This window comes from Ranitomeya imitator, chromosome 4 (assembly GCF_032444005.1).
Source record: "Ranitomeya imitator isolate aRanImi1 chromosome 4, aRanImi1.pri, whole genome shotgun sequence".
Classification (NCBI taxonomy): domain Eukaryota; kingdom Metazoa; phylum Chordata; class Amphibia; order Anura; family Dendrobatidae; genus Ranitomeya; species Ranitomeya imitator.
The window spans coordinates 251451340-251466153 of record NC_091285.1 but is presented as its reverse complement, the minus strand read 5'-3'; the positions used below and the strand labels follow the sequence as shown (position 1 = coordinate 251466153).

Below are 14814 nucleotides of genomic sequence, written 5' to 3'. Positions count from 1 at the left end.
CATGTTAGGTGTCTATGAACCCGTAATGACCTGGAGAATCATAATGGCAGGTCAGATTTGGCATTTAGTGAACCTAGCAAAAAAGCCAAGCAAAAAACAAGTGTGGATTACACTTTTTTTTGCAATTTCACCGCACTTGGAATTTTTTCCCATTTTCTAGTACACGACATGCTAAAACCAATGATGGCGTTCAGAAGTACAACTTGTTTCGCAAACAAAAAATAAGCCATCACATGGCCATATTGATGGAAAAATAAAAAAGTTAAGCCTCTGGGAAGGAGGGGAGCGAAAAACGAACACGGAAAATCCCAAGGTCATGAAGAGGTTAAAACTATTTACACTGGAAATTAACTAAATTGTCCATAATAATGCATTCAAGAGGACTGGTGCAACACGAGAGAAGACTCGGGAGTTCTGAATGTAGAGGATGTTGATTCATCAAGGGCACTTTTCAATGTCTTATTTTAATCTATTAAGGGTATGTTCACACGTTCCTGATTTCCATCCTTTTTTTTTTTTTCAGGACTGTTTTTTAAAAAACTGCATCTCTTGGCAGAAAACGCAGGTCCTTTTTTTGATCCTTTTTTTTTTATGCAGTTTTCTATGCAGAGTCTGTGTGTTTTCTAGGAAGTTTTTTAGGGTTAAAATGGCTGAAAATACCCTAACCCTACCCCTAACCCTACCCCTAACCCTATTCTAACCTTAGTGGAAAAAAAAAAAAAAATTCTTAATTTTTTTTTGTCCCTACCTATGGGGGTGACAAAGGGGGGGGGGGGGTGTCATTTACTATTTTTTTTTTTTTTATTTTGATCACTGAGATAGGTTATATCTCAGTGATCAAAATGCACTTTGGAACGAATCTGCCGGCCGGCAGATTCGGCGGGCGCACTGCGCATGCGCCCGCCATTTTGCAAGATGGCGGCGCCCAGGGAGAAGACGGCCGGACGGACACCGGGACGCCGGGTAAGTATAAGGGGGGGAGATTAGGGCACGGGGGGGGGGGGGGCATCGGAGCACGGGGCGGTGGGATTGGAGCACGGGGGGGCAGCCACACTCCGCCCACGCACTTCCGCCCGCTTCCCCGCACTTCCTGCTGCAGCGGTTCTGCACCACAAACCGCAGTAAAACCCGCAGATATTTTTTTCATCTGCGGGTTTTACTGCGGGTTTGACCCCACAATGGAGGTCAATGGGTGCAGAACAGCTGCGGCTCCGAAAAAAGAAGTGACATGGTACTTCTTTTTTTCCTGCAGCTATTCAGCGCGGCTTTTTTTTGATTTTCCGCATTGTGGGCACAGCAGTTCCTGTTTTCCATAGGGTACAATGTAATGTACCCTGCATGGAAAACAGCTGCGGACCCGCAGCGGGAAAATCGCGGCAATTCCGCATGAAAAAAAGGATCGTGTGAACATGGCCTAAAGCTGCAGTCGAGGCAAGAGATGATTGGGGCAAAAATTGATAGTAAATTCTTAAGTTTCTGGGTTTTTATGGCATGCTACTCTATGTATATTGTATGTAATGTCCTGAGTAGGCGACAAATACCTTATATACTCGAGTATAAGCCAAGACCCCTAATTTTGCCACAAAAACTGGGAAAACTTAATGACTTGCTGCATAAAGGTTGATTACGGCCCCATAAGATGCTCTATAAAAACATTTGCCCCATATGCTGCTGCGATTTAAAAAAAAACAAAAAAAAAAACATACTCTCCTCTTGTCTTGAGCAGGTGGGGTCGCCGACACTTGAGATATTCACCTGCCCCCGTTCCACCGCCGCGCGCCGCTCTGTCTTCCGTCTCTCTGTAGTGACTGTTCAGGCAGAGGGCGGGCGCGCACACTAAACAGGTCATCGCGCCCTCTGACCTGAGCGTCTCCCTCCCGGCGTGGTCCCTGCTTCTCCGATGCGATGGCGCCGGCAGCTTGTTCCTGTGTTCAGCAGTCACTGGTACAGTTCATTAAAGTAATGAATATGCACTCCACCCCTATGGGAGTGGAGTAATGTCTATATTCTTTACTTTAATAAGTGGTGACCGCTAAACACGGGAAGAGCTGCGGGCGCCGGAGAAGCATGGACATGCAGACGTGTCGGGAGCAGGTGAGTATGATGGGACAGCTGCCGCTTCCCCTGCCGACCCCCTGGGAAAATGACTCGAGTATAAGCTGAGAGGGGCACTTTCAGCCGAAAAAAAAAAAATGGGCTGAAAATCTCGGCTTATTCTCGAGGTATATACGGTAATAACAAGGGGGAGTGAGGGGTAAGGTTGTGGCCATGAGTTAGTTTTGCAACTTTGTTCAGTATATGATTTTAGGAAGTCTGTGGTATTTATTTCTTTTCCTATGTAGGACACTTGGTAAGGTGTAGAAAGGAGGATAGTGATGGATGAAGGACTGATGGAGAGAGTGGATTATTAATAGTAATGTAAAAGTCCCCCATGATGAGACTGTTGTTGAATATTATTCCCATACTGCTAAAATATCTTCGTATTTGGATATGAATATTTTCTTTTCGTGGAAAAAAAAAAAGTCCTATGATCCAGGTGGTTCTGTTTCAGAACTTCCTTTTTAGTTCCAACAATACCTTGGCAAAGCATTGCATTGTTTTTCTCCTGTTCATTTTGTATCTTTCTGTATGTGTTTACACTGCATTTTTCCATTTTTAAAGGCTGTTGGATCATAACAATCTCACAGAGATTAGCCGAGGCTGGTTGTATGGCTTGCTTATGTTGCAGCACCTCCATCTCGGCCAGAACACCATCAGCAGGATCAGCCCCGATGCCTGGGAGTTTTGCCAAAAACTCAGTGAGCTGTAAGTTGCTTTTATTTAGCTCCAATTTTCACTACAGATTCGATGCCAAAACATGAGTTTGTTACCACAGATTTGTACTTTTTCAGAACAGCCTTACGAAAGAATTTTTTTCTTTCTGACTTCATGTAGACTGGTTATTCAGCCTTTCCCTTTTATGGGACACGTTGTTTCAATTAGGACAGTCCTGCGTTAAAATATAGATCAGGTTGTGGTTACACTTTCTTGCTTTTTCACACCTAACCCTTAGTTTTCTCTATATTTTACAGAGATTTAACCTTCAATGAACTAACAAGATTAGACGAGTCAAGTTTTATGGGATTAAACCTGCTCGGTAGACTATTTATAGGCAACAACCAAATCAGTAATATTGCTGATGGCGCGTTTCATGGACTGCCCAGTTTGAACACACTGTAAGTGACCACGTATCTCTTCCGAAGCGCCGATATTGGTGTTGTGTCCTGACTAAACTGATTTGTGTTGAAATGTAGCCTAGTAATTCTATGTGTTCCTTAATAATGGGGTGGAATAGTTTTGAGCTTGTAACGATGAGCTTGCTTGAAGGTATTGGAGATGAATGGTAAGATGCACGCCTCTTAATGATGTAGGTGCATCTTGCAACTGTCCTGCTCCTCACCACAAATATTACTGCAGTCATGGACTGGAATACATTTCTGATGTTAAGTATGCCACAAAATATCTCTTGCTGAATTTGCCAGGTGGTCTTTAAAACACCCCCGGCTCTGCCAACTATTGGGAAAGGACTGGCGTAAAATTAGCACAGTTGAAAGTGCGCAACAATGTATTTTACGTCATGATTCTGATGTAATTGCCTTTGATGAATTGTACCTACTGTGTTCTTGTGGTCAAACAATTCTGAATCTTTGAAGCGAATCTCTAAAACCTCATTGCAAGCGAATTTGGTCAATCAGTCAGGATTCCGTTGTGATAAAATTCATCTAAATCTAATCTGTCTTAAAAAGACAATGGATTCTATAAGGTCTCTTCATAAAGCATAATAAATACAGATAGGAAGAGGTTAAAAAGAAAAAAATTATATTCACCTGTCCTAGGTTCCCCTGTAGTTCCCCACCCACTCCTCTGGTCACTTTGGAAAGGTTTGGGGTCCCAGCTGTCTGTAGCTGACTAGGCTTCTTATGGACTTGTGGGGAGTAATAATAATAATAATAATTTTTATTTATATAGCGCCAACATATTCCGCAGCGCTTTACAAATTATAGAGGGGACTTGCACAGACAATAGACATTACAGCAGAACAGAAATCACAGTTCAAAATGGATACCAAGAGGAATGAGGGCCCTGCTCGCAAGCTTACAAACTATGAGGAAAAGGGGAGACACGAGAGGTGGATGGTAACAATTGCTTTAGTTATTCGGACCAGCCATAGTGTAAGGCTCGGGTGTTCATGTAAAGCTGCATGAACCAGTTAACTGCCTAAGTATGTAGCAGTACAGACACAAAGGGCTATTAACTGTATAAAGTGTATGAGAACATGATGCGAGGAACCTGATTATGTTGCGGTTTTTTTTTTTTTTTTTTTTTTAAATAGGCCACATAGGGATCATTAGGTTAATGCATTGAGGCGGTAGGCCAGTCTGAACAAATGAGTTTTTAGGGCACGCTTAAAACTGTGGGGATTGGGGATTAATCGTATTAACCTAGGTAGTGCATTCCAAAGAATCGGCGCAGCACGTGTAAAGTCTTGGAGACGGGAGTGGGAGGTTCTGATTATTGAGGATGCTAACCTGAGGTCATTAGCGGAGCGGAGGGCACGGGTAGGGTGATAGACTGAGACCAGAGAGGAGATGTAATGCATGTCTATGGCTAGCATCACCTTGTGCCAGCACATGGCGCGCGATGCATGTTACCTGGTGAAGCCTAGACAGTACTAGAAGATGTGGGTGCAGCGTCAGTAAAGTATATGTAGTAATCTTTTATTTACCTCTTTCCTTACTCTCAAAAGAATCTAGCAACAGGTTTCATACAAATCAATTCCTGAAAATTTCTGATGCCAGGAAATTCATACAGAATTCAATTACAAATCAATTTGCTGATCTCTGGTCCTAAATATATCTGGTTCTCCGGAATAATCTTCTCATCTAGGGGTGAATTCAGACATCATGAAACGCTGTTGTATGGACCATGGTGCACAAACTGACCATGGGTCTCCCTACCGTAACTCTACGGCCTTGTAGGCATACAAGTCAAGTTTGGGCAGGAAAGCCGCACCACTGATCATAAAGACACACACTGCTTCCTTGAATTCACCCATGCAGTGTGATCCTGGAAAACAAGCTACAACACGTTTAATACCATATTTTTTAAAATATATTATTGACTTTTTTCATGTAATGTTCCCATCAGCTCTTTGAGATGCCTAGTCTTAATTACCAATTAAAATTTGTTCGGTTCAAAGAAGGTTAATTCCTCAATTAGTCATTATTATGCATTGAGTTCCTACAGAGAACAGAAAAAGTTGAGCTTTGCAAAATGCTTTAAAAATCAGTATTGTCTAATACCCCCAAAGAACTCACTAGGGGGGAAAGCAATCAACAGTACCAATTGTTATGAATAACAGGTCATCTGAGGGCTAATGCAGGCCTGTCCTGGGGTTGACTGATTGTTATCAGTGCCTTAGGTTACTCAACCTCTTGTCACAGTTGGAGGAACAATATTTTAGGTTTCAGTTCCCAAAAACACTTACAACTCACAAAAGAAAAGCCTCTCCTGCTTTTTTTTTTTTTTGGTGTGTGTGTATATATATTATATTCTTTTGATTTTCATAATTAGTGTTTGACTTGTGTAAACTATTTTTTTTTTCTTTTCTTTTTTTGTGTTTTCAGAGATCTAAAAAATAATGAAATTTCATGGACTATTGAAGATATGAACGGTGCATTCTCAGGGCTTGACAAATTAAAAAGGCTGTAAGTGAATGCTTTACTCTTGCATTTATTGTTACAGGGCTTTTTTATATTTACTCTGAAAAGTTTGAAGAATGCAGCAAACTCTTTGCCTTTAACTTATTTTGTAGGATGCTACAGGGCAATCGAATAGGATCCATCACAAAAAAGGCATTTTCATGGTTGGAAGCGCTTGAATATTTGTAAGTCTATCTTATTTGTGCTGTGAACATTTTAGCTTTGTAGTTTTTTGCTGTTTTTTTGTTTTTGTTTGTTTTTCAGAATTTCCCTCTTATTTTATTTTTTTTTTAATCTTTTTAGGGATCTGAGCAACAATGCCATTGTGTCGATGCAGAGTAATGCTTTCTCGCAGATGAAGAGGCTTCAGCAACTGTAAGTTCTGTTGGGTTTTTTTTTTTGCTTTTTTTTTCCTTCTTCCCATGATAGTATGATACTTCTCCTGGGTGGAGTCATGCATTAAGTCATTGGCTGCTTTACAGCCAAGCGTTTGTTTTTTTTTTGTCAATTTTACTCAAAGCAATATGAATGTATTTTTGTGATACTTTTATTTTGTTTTCTTTCTATAGGCATCTGAACACATCAAGCCTTTTGTGCGATTGTCAGCTGAAATGGTTACCTCCATGGTTGACCGAAAATAAGTTGCAAACATTTGTAAAGGCAAACTGTGCACATCCCCAAAGTCTAAAAGGCAAAAGTATCTTCTCTGTGAGAGCTGATGGATTTGTGTGTGGTGCGTTTCTGAAGTGCATGTTTTTCTTTTTCTTTGTTTCACTTTTGACCTTTTTTGTTTATCTAGAAAACCATATAATGGAAACCTTTTTGTACTTTTTTTTTTTTTTATGACCTCACTCCTGATCTTGGCATTGGGGGAAAAAAACATCTTTTTTTGATGTTCAATAACCAATTTTGATGGAAAACATTTTTTATATTTATGATTATACTATAGTTTAAAACTAAAGGTGCGTGCTAGTTTTGACCTTTTAATCAGGTAGCTGTACAATAATAGTAACTTTTTTTTTTTTTTATAGATGATTTTCCAAAGCCCCAGATTACCGTCCAACCTGAAACACAGTCTGCAATAAAAGGTTCCAATGTGACCTTTGTGTGCTCGGCGGCTAGCAGCAGTGAGTCCCCAATGACTTTTTCTTGGAAAAAAGATAATGAAATTCTACATGAGGGAGAGATGGAGAATTATGCTCATCAGCGAGTACAAGGTGGGGATGTGATGGAGTACACCGCTATCCTGAGGCTGTGCGATGTGGAGTTCATCAGTGAAGGAAGATACCAGTGTGTCATCTCCAATCATTTTGGAACTACTTACTCGGTTAAGGCCAAGTTAACTGTTAACAGTATGTATTGCTTTACTTTATGTACCTTTTCTGATGTACCGTGTTTTTCAGACTATAAGACGCACCCAGGTTTTAGAGGTGGAAAATAGGGAAAAAAAATATTTGAAGCAAAAAATTGTGGTAAAATATTTAATAACATACTATTATATGTGGTGTTAATATATATAATAGTATGTTATGTTGGAAGCTGTGGGTTGAAGATGGTGCTGCGGGACCAGTGTGGTGTCTGTAAAGTACTATATGAAGACGCTGGAGGGTGAGTATAAGAATGGAGGCACAGGGCTTATATTTAAAGCACGACTCCAGAACTGAAAAATAACACTGGAGTGCTGCTTTAAGATTCCATTGGGAGAACTATAACTCCAGCCTGTCCTGCAGATCCTATGACATACTGGGAGTTATAGTTCACCACAGGAGTGTCAAGAGTGCTTTATTGTGTGTTGTATTGCCTAACCTTTTAAGTATTTCTTAGTTGTTGAGGCTGTGAGCATCCCATGACTGCACACACAGAGCCTTCCCTCTTGCTGCCTCTCCACAGCACAGGTCATAAGAGGAAGCTTGCAGATTTTAGTGCGGTGTCTGAAGGACCTGTGATGACATCAGAAGAGGGAGGGCTCTGTGCTGCCATGGGACGCTCAAGCCTGCCCTCTTCATGACGTCACCCAGGTCCTTATGCCACAGCATCCAGCACAGGCAGGTATGCAGCGATCTTGTATCCTCTGGCCCCCTGCTGCTGCCCCCTCCTCCACCGGACACACAGATCTCCCCAGCTGCTGCAGGAATCCAGCGCTGGGGAAACCATGTGTGTCCCTGTTCAAGTGAAGTATTCATTTTCTGCTCCCCGCTTAGCTGACAGGTGGGCGAAGAAGCGGCTAATGAATATTCACTGCACTTTAATCATTGGGATCAGTGGTTTCCCAGCTACAGCCAGGCAGTGGGGACATTTTTCTGCCTTCTGTGAGTAGGATTACAGTGGATCCCACTTGCCCTGCCCCCTCCCCACATGTTACATCCCGACCATAAGACGCACCCACACTTTCCTCCCAAATTTGGAGGAAAAAATACGGTATGTAAATGGAAAGACAAATTGATTTAAATACCTCTTATTTTTATATTTCAGTGCTTCCTTCATTTACAAAGATGCCCATAGACCTTACTATTCGCGCTGGATCTACAGCTCGACTTGAGTGTGCTGCAGTTGGTCACCCAACACCACAGATCGCCTGGCAGAAAAATGGTGGTACAGATTTTCCTGCGGCCCGAGAGAGAAGGATGCATGTAATGCCAGAAGATGATGTGTTTTTTATTGTGAATGCCAAAATTGGAGACACTGGTGTGTACAGCTGTACCGCCCAGAATAATGCAGGCAGCATATCAGCCAATGCTACACTCACTGTGCTAGGTAAGAATCTTGTAACAAGCTTACTATAATTGTGTGTTTTTTAAAGAACAGCTTTAATAATATAAGAACCTTAATATTAAAATGACAACTCTGGTCATCTGTAAAATATTTTGGCTTCAGCTACAGGTAGTTTTCATTTTTTTTTTTTTTTTTTTTAAATGGAATATGTATGGATTTGTTTCGCTGCACTGTTGCAGAGAAAAGACTTAGGCTAGGTTCACATTGCGTTAGGGCAATCCGTTAAGCGCATAGCGCTAGCAGATTGCGCTAACGCAATGCTTCTGTTTGGTCCTCGTTCGCCGTCCCCGCTAGTGCAGATCCACGATCTGCGCTAGTGAGGGACGGACCTCGGACGCTGCAAGCAGCGTCCAAGGTCCGTCACAAAAGAACGGCACATCGCTAGTGCGTGCTGAAAATGGCACATCGCTAGCGCATGCCGAAAATGGCACGCGCTAGCGATGCGCTACAGGCAGAAATAACATTGCTGTCAATGGGTGCGCTAACGGACCCGTTGCACGGCGTTAATTGCGACATTTTCGCCGTGCAACGCTGTCCGTTGGCGTTAACCCATTAACGCAATGTGAACCTAGCCTTAGTCAATTGGGACAATTTGTGCAATGCAGAAAGAGAAAATCTCGTTGGCACAAATCGTGTATGCATAAATTGGGGTGTAGTTTGCCTTTTCTAGAGTGAACACATCAATACTACATATCTGAAATGTGTTTGCCTTACTGACAAAGGGTGTGATTCAACATTATTTTTTTCTTTTGTCTTTCTTAACAGAAACCCCATTTTTCCTGCGACCATTGGTAGATCGAACTGTATCAAAAGGAGAAACCACAGTCCTGCAATGCATAGCAGGGGGAAACCCTACACCAAAAGTGAATTGGACGAAGGATGACAAACCTTTGACTGTGACAGAGAGACACTTCTTTGCTGCTGGGAATCAACTTCTTATTCTCGTAGATACAGACTTTGAAGATGCTGGAAAATACACTTGCGAGATGTCCAATATTCTTGGAACGGAGAGGGGCAATATACATCTTTCTGTAATTCCCAATCCAACTTGTGATTCCCCTGCAAATGCCACCCCATCGTTGGAGGATGATGGCTGGGCCACAGTTGGGGTGGTGATTATAGCCGTGGTTTGCTGTGTTGTGGGAACCTCTCTCGTGTGGGTGGTCATCATATACCACACACGAAGACGGAATGAGGATTGCAGTGTTACAAACACAGGTGGGTATGACTAGAGCAAGGCAAGAAATCAAAAGCTGTGAGCTTTAAGTTTTGGTTAATCAAATTGCCATTCATCTGTGGTTAGAGGGGACACACAAGGTGGAAGAACATATGTTGGGCAGTGAGCTTCATCTGGTGGAAAACATCTGGGGTTTCTAAGATTTTCTTTTTTTTTCTTTAAGTATTTAAGTAGACCACAAATTACAACAGTAGATATATTTAGATCTTGAACCACCAGAATATTCTAAATCTCAACATATACATATAGTTACTGTAACACATGCAACCTTATTTTACAGATGAGACAAACCTGCCAGTGGATACTCCAAGCTACTTGTCTTCCCAGGGAACACTTGCCGACAGACAAGAAGGATACATCTCCTCTGAAAATGGAAGCCATCATTACATACCCTCCTCCATGAGTGGTTACTTCTTGCAGCAGAGAGACTCTAATGGTATTTTAGAGTCTTATTTGAAATGAGATGTATAACAAAGTTTTTTATCATAGAGATCCGCTACTTTCTCCTCCATGACCGATATCATTCTTCAAATTCTCAATTAATAGATAAAATCTGTATTGAGTGATTTTACAGATTTTTTTCCATTATTGAGCTAGGAGAGGAGTTAATTCTCATAACCTTAAGCAGAATCTGTCTGCCTCGATCTCCATAGAATGTTAAAAACACCAATTGTCATCTCCTATCTCACTAATGGGGAACTGTTTTGGTTAGATGCAAATTTTACAGATTTTCGCTATGAATTGAGAATAAAAATCAATCCAGGAGAAGAAATAAGTGAATTTCTCTGACTTGAGAGAGATTATGAAGTTTCTTATTTTTATTGATTTATGGAATAGAGTAACTGTCTATTTAATTTTGAAGTCGTATGTGACCATAAACACGACAGTATGAGTATCCTTTTCATATACAGACATTTTACCTTGAAAGTGGATGCAGGTGGCTTCTAGCTCCCTCTGTCTCTGAATAAAATATTTTGTTTTATTTTTAGTTATTTGTCATTTGGATAATGGAAGTGAAGCTGACCTAGAATCTGGAAACGATCCACTTAATTATCCATATGTGGGCCAGCAAAGCTCAGTGTATTTAAAAGGAAGCTTGTACAACCCTGAAGGATGTGAAGTCTACCAAGCTAGTAGGTGTAAACCTCAGCAAACCACTTTTTTTTTTCTAAACTTGTGTTTGACAAAAAAAGGTTAAGTGATTTGTTTTATTTCTTTTAAAAGGCTGTATTTTAGATCAAGGATCGGCAGCCCTCAATGCTTATGAGCCAGATTCTGGAATACAAAAGGACTTTGGATCCTTATACACACAACAAAGCGACGATCATTTCATCAGTAATTCAGATGTAAATGGAAGTTTTCCTGTGATCTATGCTTTTCCTGGATCGGTCTGTGACCAAAGTGAAGAGAACAGGGCTAACACTGAGTCCGAGCCAGACGTTTCTGGAGTGAAGAAGAATTCTCATAAAACGTTGCACATGGGTAAGGTACATTTTACTTGAATTAAGATTGCTTTTGTTTAGGGCAGTGTCACTAGTGGGTCCCTTCAATTGACGATTTATTCGGCAGAACAAAAGTTCATAGAATCGCTCATTCCCAATTTTTGCCCCATGTAAACATATCCAGCAATCCAAACTGATTTGCAGCTTTCATGGATGTATGAAAATCGGTCAATTGTGTTAGACATCCCTTCGTTAAGACAGAAATGTGCTGATAATATTATCAAACTGTATGGGACAAACTACTTGTCATTACGATAATTGCAAAATGTAAGATGAGCGCCGATTCGTTGATATGTTGTCAAAACTCTCTTGAGTTGTTAACTTGTCCGTGCAGATTCACTCCTAAAGACATTGCTGTTAGTTTAGAAAAGAACCAAGAGAAGGTGGGGGCAGCAGAGAACAGCCACAAACAGGAGCAAGGGTACCGGAGCGCAGATATCAAGGAATATGCCTCCTATCCTGGGATATGCAACCTCACTCTCTAATATGTTCCCCATATATATATACACACAGTGCCTACAAGTAGTATTCAACCCCCTGCAATTTAGCAGGTTTAATAAGATGCAAATAAGTTAGAGCCTTCAAACTTCAAACAAGAGCAGGATTTATTAACAGATGCATAAATCTTACAAACCAAAAAGTTTTGTTGCTCAGTTAAATTTTTATAAATTTTAAACATAAAAGTGTGGGTCAATTATTATTCAACCCCTAGGTTTAATATTTTGTGGAATAACCTTTGTTTGCAATTACAGCTAATAATCGTCTTTTATTAGACCTGATCAGGCCGGCACAGGTCTCTGGAGTTATCTTGGCCCACTCCTCCATGCAGATCTTCTCCAAGTTATCTAGGTTCTTTGGGTGTCTCATGTGGACTTTAATCTTGAGCTCCTTCCACAAGTTTTCAGTTGGGTTAAGGTCAGGAGACTGACTAGGCCACTGCAACACCTTGATTTTTTGCCTCTTGAACCAGGCCTTGGTTTTCTTGGCTGTGTGCTTTGGGTCGTTGTCTTGTTGGAAGATGAAATGACGACCCATCTTAAGATCCTTGATGGAGGAGCGGAGGTTCTTGGCCAAAATCTCCAGGTAGGCCGTGCTATCCATCTTCCCATGGATGCGAACCAGATGGCCAGGCCCCTTGGCTGAGAAACAGCCCCACAGCATGATGCTGCCACCATCATGCTTGACTGTAGGGATGGTATTCTTGGGGTCGTATGCAGTGCCATCCAGTCTCCAAACGTCACGTGTGTGGTTGGCACCAAAGATCTCGATCTTAGTCTCATCAGACCAGAGAACCTTGAACCAGTCAGTCTCAGAGTCCTCCAAGTGATCATGAGCAAACTGTAGACGAGCCTTGACATGACGCTTTGAAAGTAAAGGTACCTTACGGGCTCGTCTGGAACGGAGACCATTGCGGTGGAGTACGTTACTTATGGTATTGACTGAAACCAATGTCCCCACTGCCATGAGATCTTCCCGGAGCTCCTTCCTTGTTGTCCTTGGGTTAGCCTTGACTCTTCAGACAAGCCTGGCCTCGGCACGGGAGGAAACTTTCAAAGGCTGTCCAGGCCGTGGAAGGCTAACTAGTTCCATAAGCCTTCCACTTCCGGATGATGCTCCCAACAGTGGAGACAGGTAGGCCCAACTCCTTGGAAAGGGTTTTGTACCCCTTGCCAGCCTTGTGACCCTCCACGATCTTGTCTCTGATGGCCTTGGAATGCTCCTTTGTCTTTCCCATGTTGACCATGTATGAGTGCTGTTCACAAGTTTGGGGAGGGTCTTAAATAGTCAGAAAAGGCTGGAAAAAGAGATAATTAATCCAAACATGTGAAGCTCATTGTTCTTTGTGCCTGAACTACTTCTTAATACTTTAGGGGAACCAAACAGAATTCTGGTGGGTTGAGGGGTTGAATAATAAATGACCCTCTGAAAAGACTTTTCACAATTTAAAAAAAAATAAACAAAGAAATAACATTCTTTTTTGCTGCAGTGCATTTCACACTTCCAGGCTGATCTACAGTCCAAATGTCACAATGCCAAGTTAATTCCAAATGTGTAAACCTGCTAAATCTGCAGGGGGTTGAATACTACTTGTAGGCACTGTATATATGTGTGTGTGTATATATATATATGTATATTCTCTCCCCCAACACTGGTGTATGTCCCCTACTGCTACCCACCTTCCTTTCACCCGCCATGTCATCTTCTGAAGCTGGCAGCTGACTTAAGAGTCCAAGCAAAGGGGGCGCTAGATGTCACTGCCATGTGCCCAGTCGCGTCTATGCAAACTTCAGCTGCTCGCCTATGATTGGCCAGCAGCATGTATTGTGGCACACAGACCTGACAAGTTTTTGCGCTGCAATACACTTCAGCTGGATGTAGGGTCTGGTGTCGCCGGGCTCCTCACCCACCAGCCCACTGATGCGGAACGGCGTGCCTGCCAACAGGGAGGACTCTGCGTGCAGTACAAAGAACACTAATATACTAACCATAGTGTAGGGCAAAATAAAATCCTATCTGTAGGTCCTAGTAATTTTTTAATTTTTTTTTTTAAAGATTTAATGAGCCTTCTGAAAAATTGGCTTTAACATTTTGTTTCTCTAATTTCCAGGCACATTTGGAAAATCTGTTTGGAAGCCCCCTCATGAAACTTTCCAGAAAACAATGGGATGTGTGACCACGCACACGAATAGTCATTCCTCATTGGACATACATTTGGACTGTAATACAGAAGAGCCATCAAGAATTGCTCTAACAGATGAGACTGGGAAAGAACTCGCCAAGCGGAAGATTTCTGACGATCATAGGACTATGTTTTATTGCTATGATATAGACACATAGCAGCTTAGCAATATTTGCATTTCTTAATCCAAAGACTGTAACAATCTACCTCAACTATAGACTTTGCCCAAAGGGAAATAATAATGAATTATGAGTTAATGCAAAGTCACTAGCAATGGTTTTCAGAAAATCTGAAGGGAAAAAAAACTTTGCATAAAATATCTGCTTATTGTAGAGCTTTTGTTTGATGTAAAGAGAAAAATCCTGCCATAATTTAAAAATTGTAAATATCGGTTCTAAATATTTTTTTGTATTTTTATATCAGATTTTCTATGGAAAATGAATAATGTATTCTAAAGAAGTTGCCAAATCTTTTTGGTTTTTGGCTCTTTAAATGTATTGTACATTTGCACAGTATGATGAATAAATAAAAAGGTGCTTTAATATGTGTTAGTGATGGTGCCATATGATTTTTAATGATCAACTATTCATATCAAAAGTAGAAATTGTTGAATTGTATACAGTACAGACCAAAAGTTTGGATGCACGTTCTCATTTAAAGACTTTTCTGTATTTTCATGACTATGAAAATTGTACATTCACACTGAAGGCATCAAAACTACGAATTAACACATGTGGAATTATATAATTATGAAGCCTCCTGCGCCGGGGAACCAGGGACTGCACAGCGCCAGGAGCAGGTGAGTATAACGGGGAGGGGGAGTGCTGCACTGCACGATATTCACTTGCTCTTCGTTCCGGCGCTGCTCCATCTGCAGCGTCT

At 41.3% G+C, this 14814-nt stretch overlaps 1 protein-coding gene across 1 annotated transcript in view; it reads left to right on the top strand.

Moving 5' to 3' along the window:
• Positions 1–14476, top strand: part of LRIG3 (leucine rich repeats and immunoglobulin like domains 3) — a 49107-nt gene extending 34631 nt beyond the window's left edge. The window contains exons 7-19 of the mRNA XM_069764496.1: positions 2662–2805; positions 3072–3215; positions 5667–5747; positions 5855–5926; positions 6045–6116; positions 6311–6474; positions 6773–7093; positions 8214–8495; positions 9279–9731; positions 10031–10186; positions 10740–10883; positions 10975–11232; positions 13861–14476. Coding sequence (XP_069620597.1) covers positions 2662–2805; positions 3072–3215; positions 5667–5747; positions 5855–5926; positions 6045–6116; positions 6311–6474; positions 6773–7093; positions 8214–8495; positions 9279–9731; positions 10031–10186; positions 10740–10883; positions 10975–11232; positions 13861–14090 — 2521 coding nt within the window. The 3' untranslated portion in view covers positions 14091–14476. The remainder of the gene's footprint in view (positions 1–2661; positions 2806–3071; positions 3216–5666; positions 5748–5854; positions 5927–6044; positions 6117–6310; positions 6475–6772; positions 7094–8213; positions 8496–9278; positions 9732–10030; positions 10187–10739; positions 10884–10974; positions 11233–13860) is intronic.
• Positions 14477–14814: the final 338 nt, after the last annotated feature.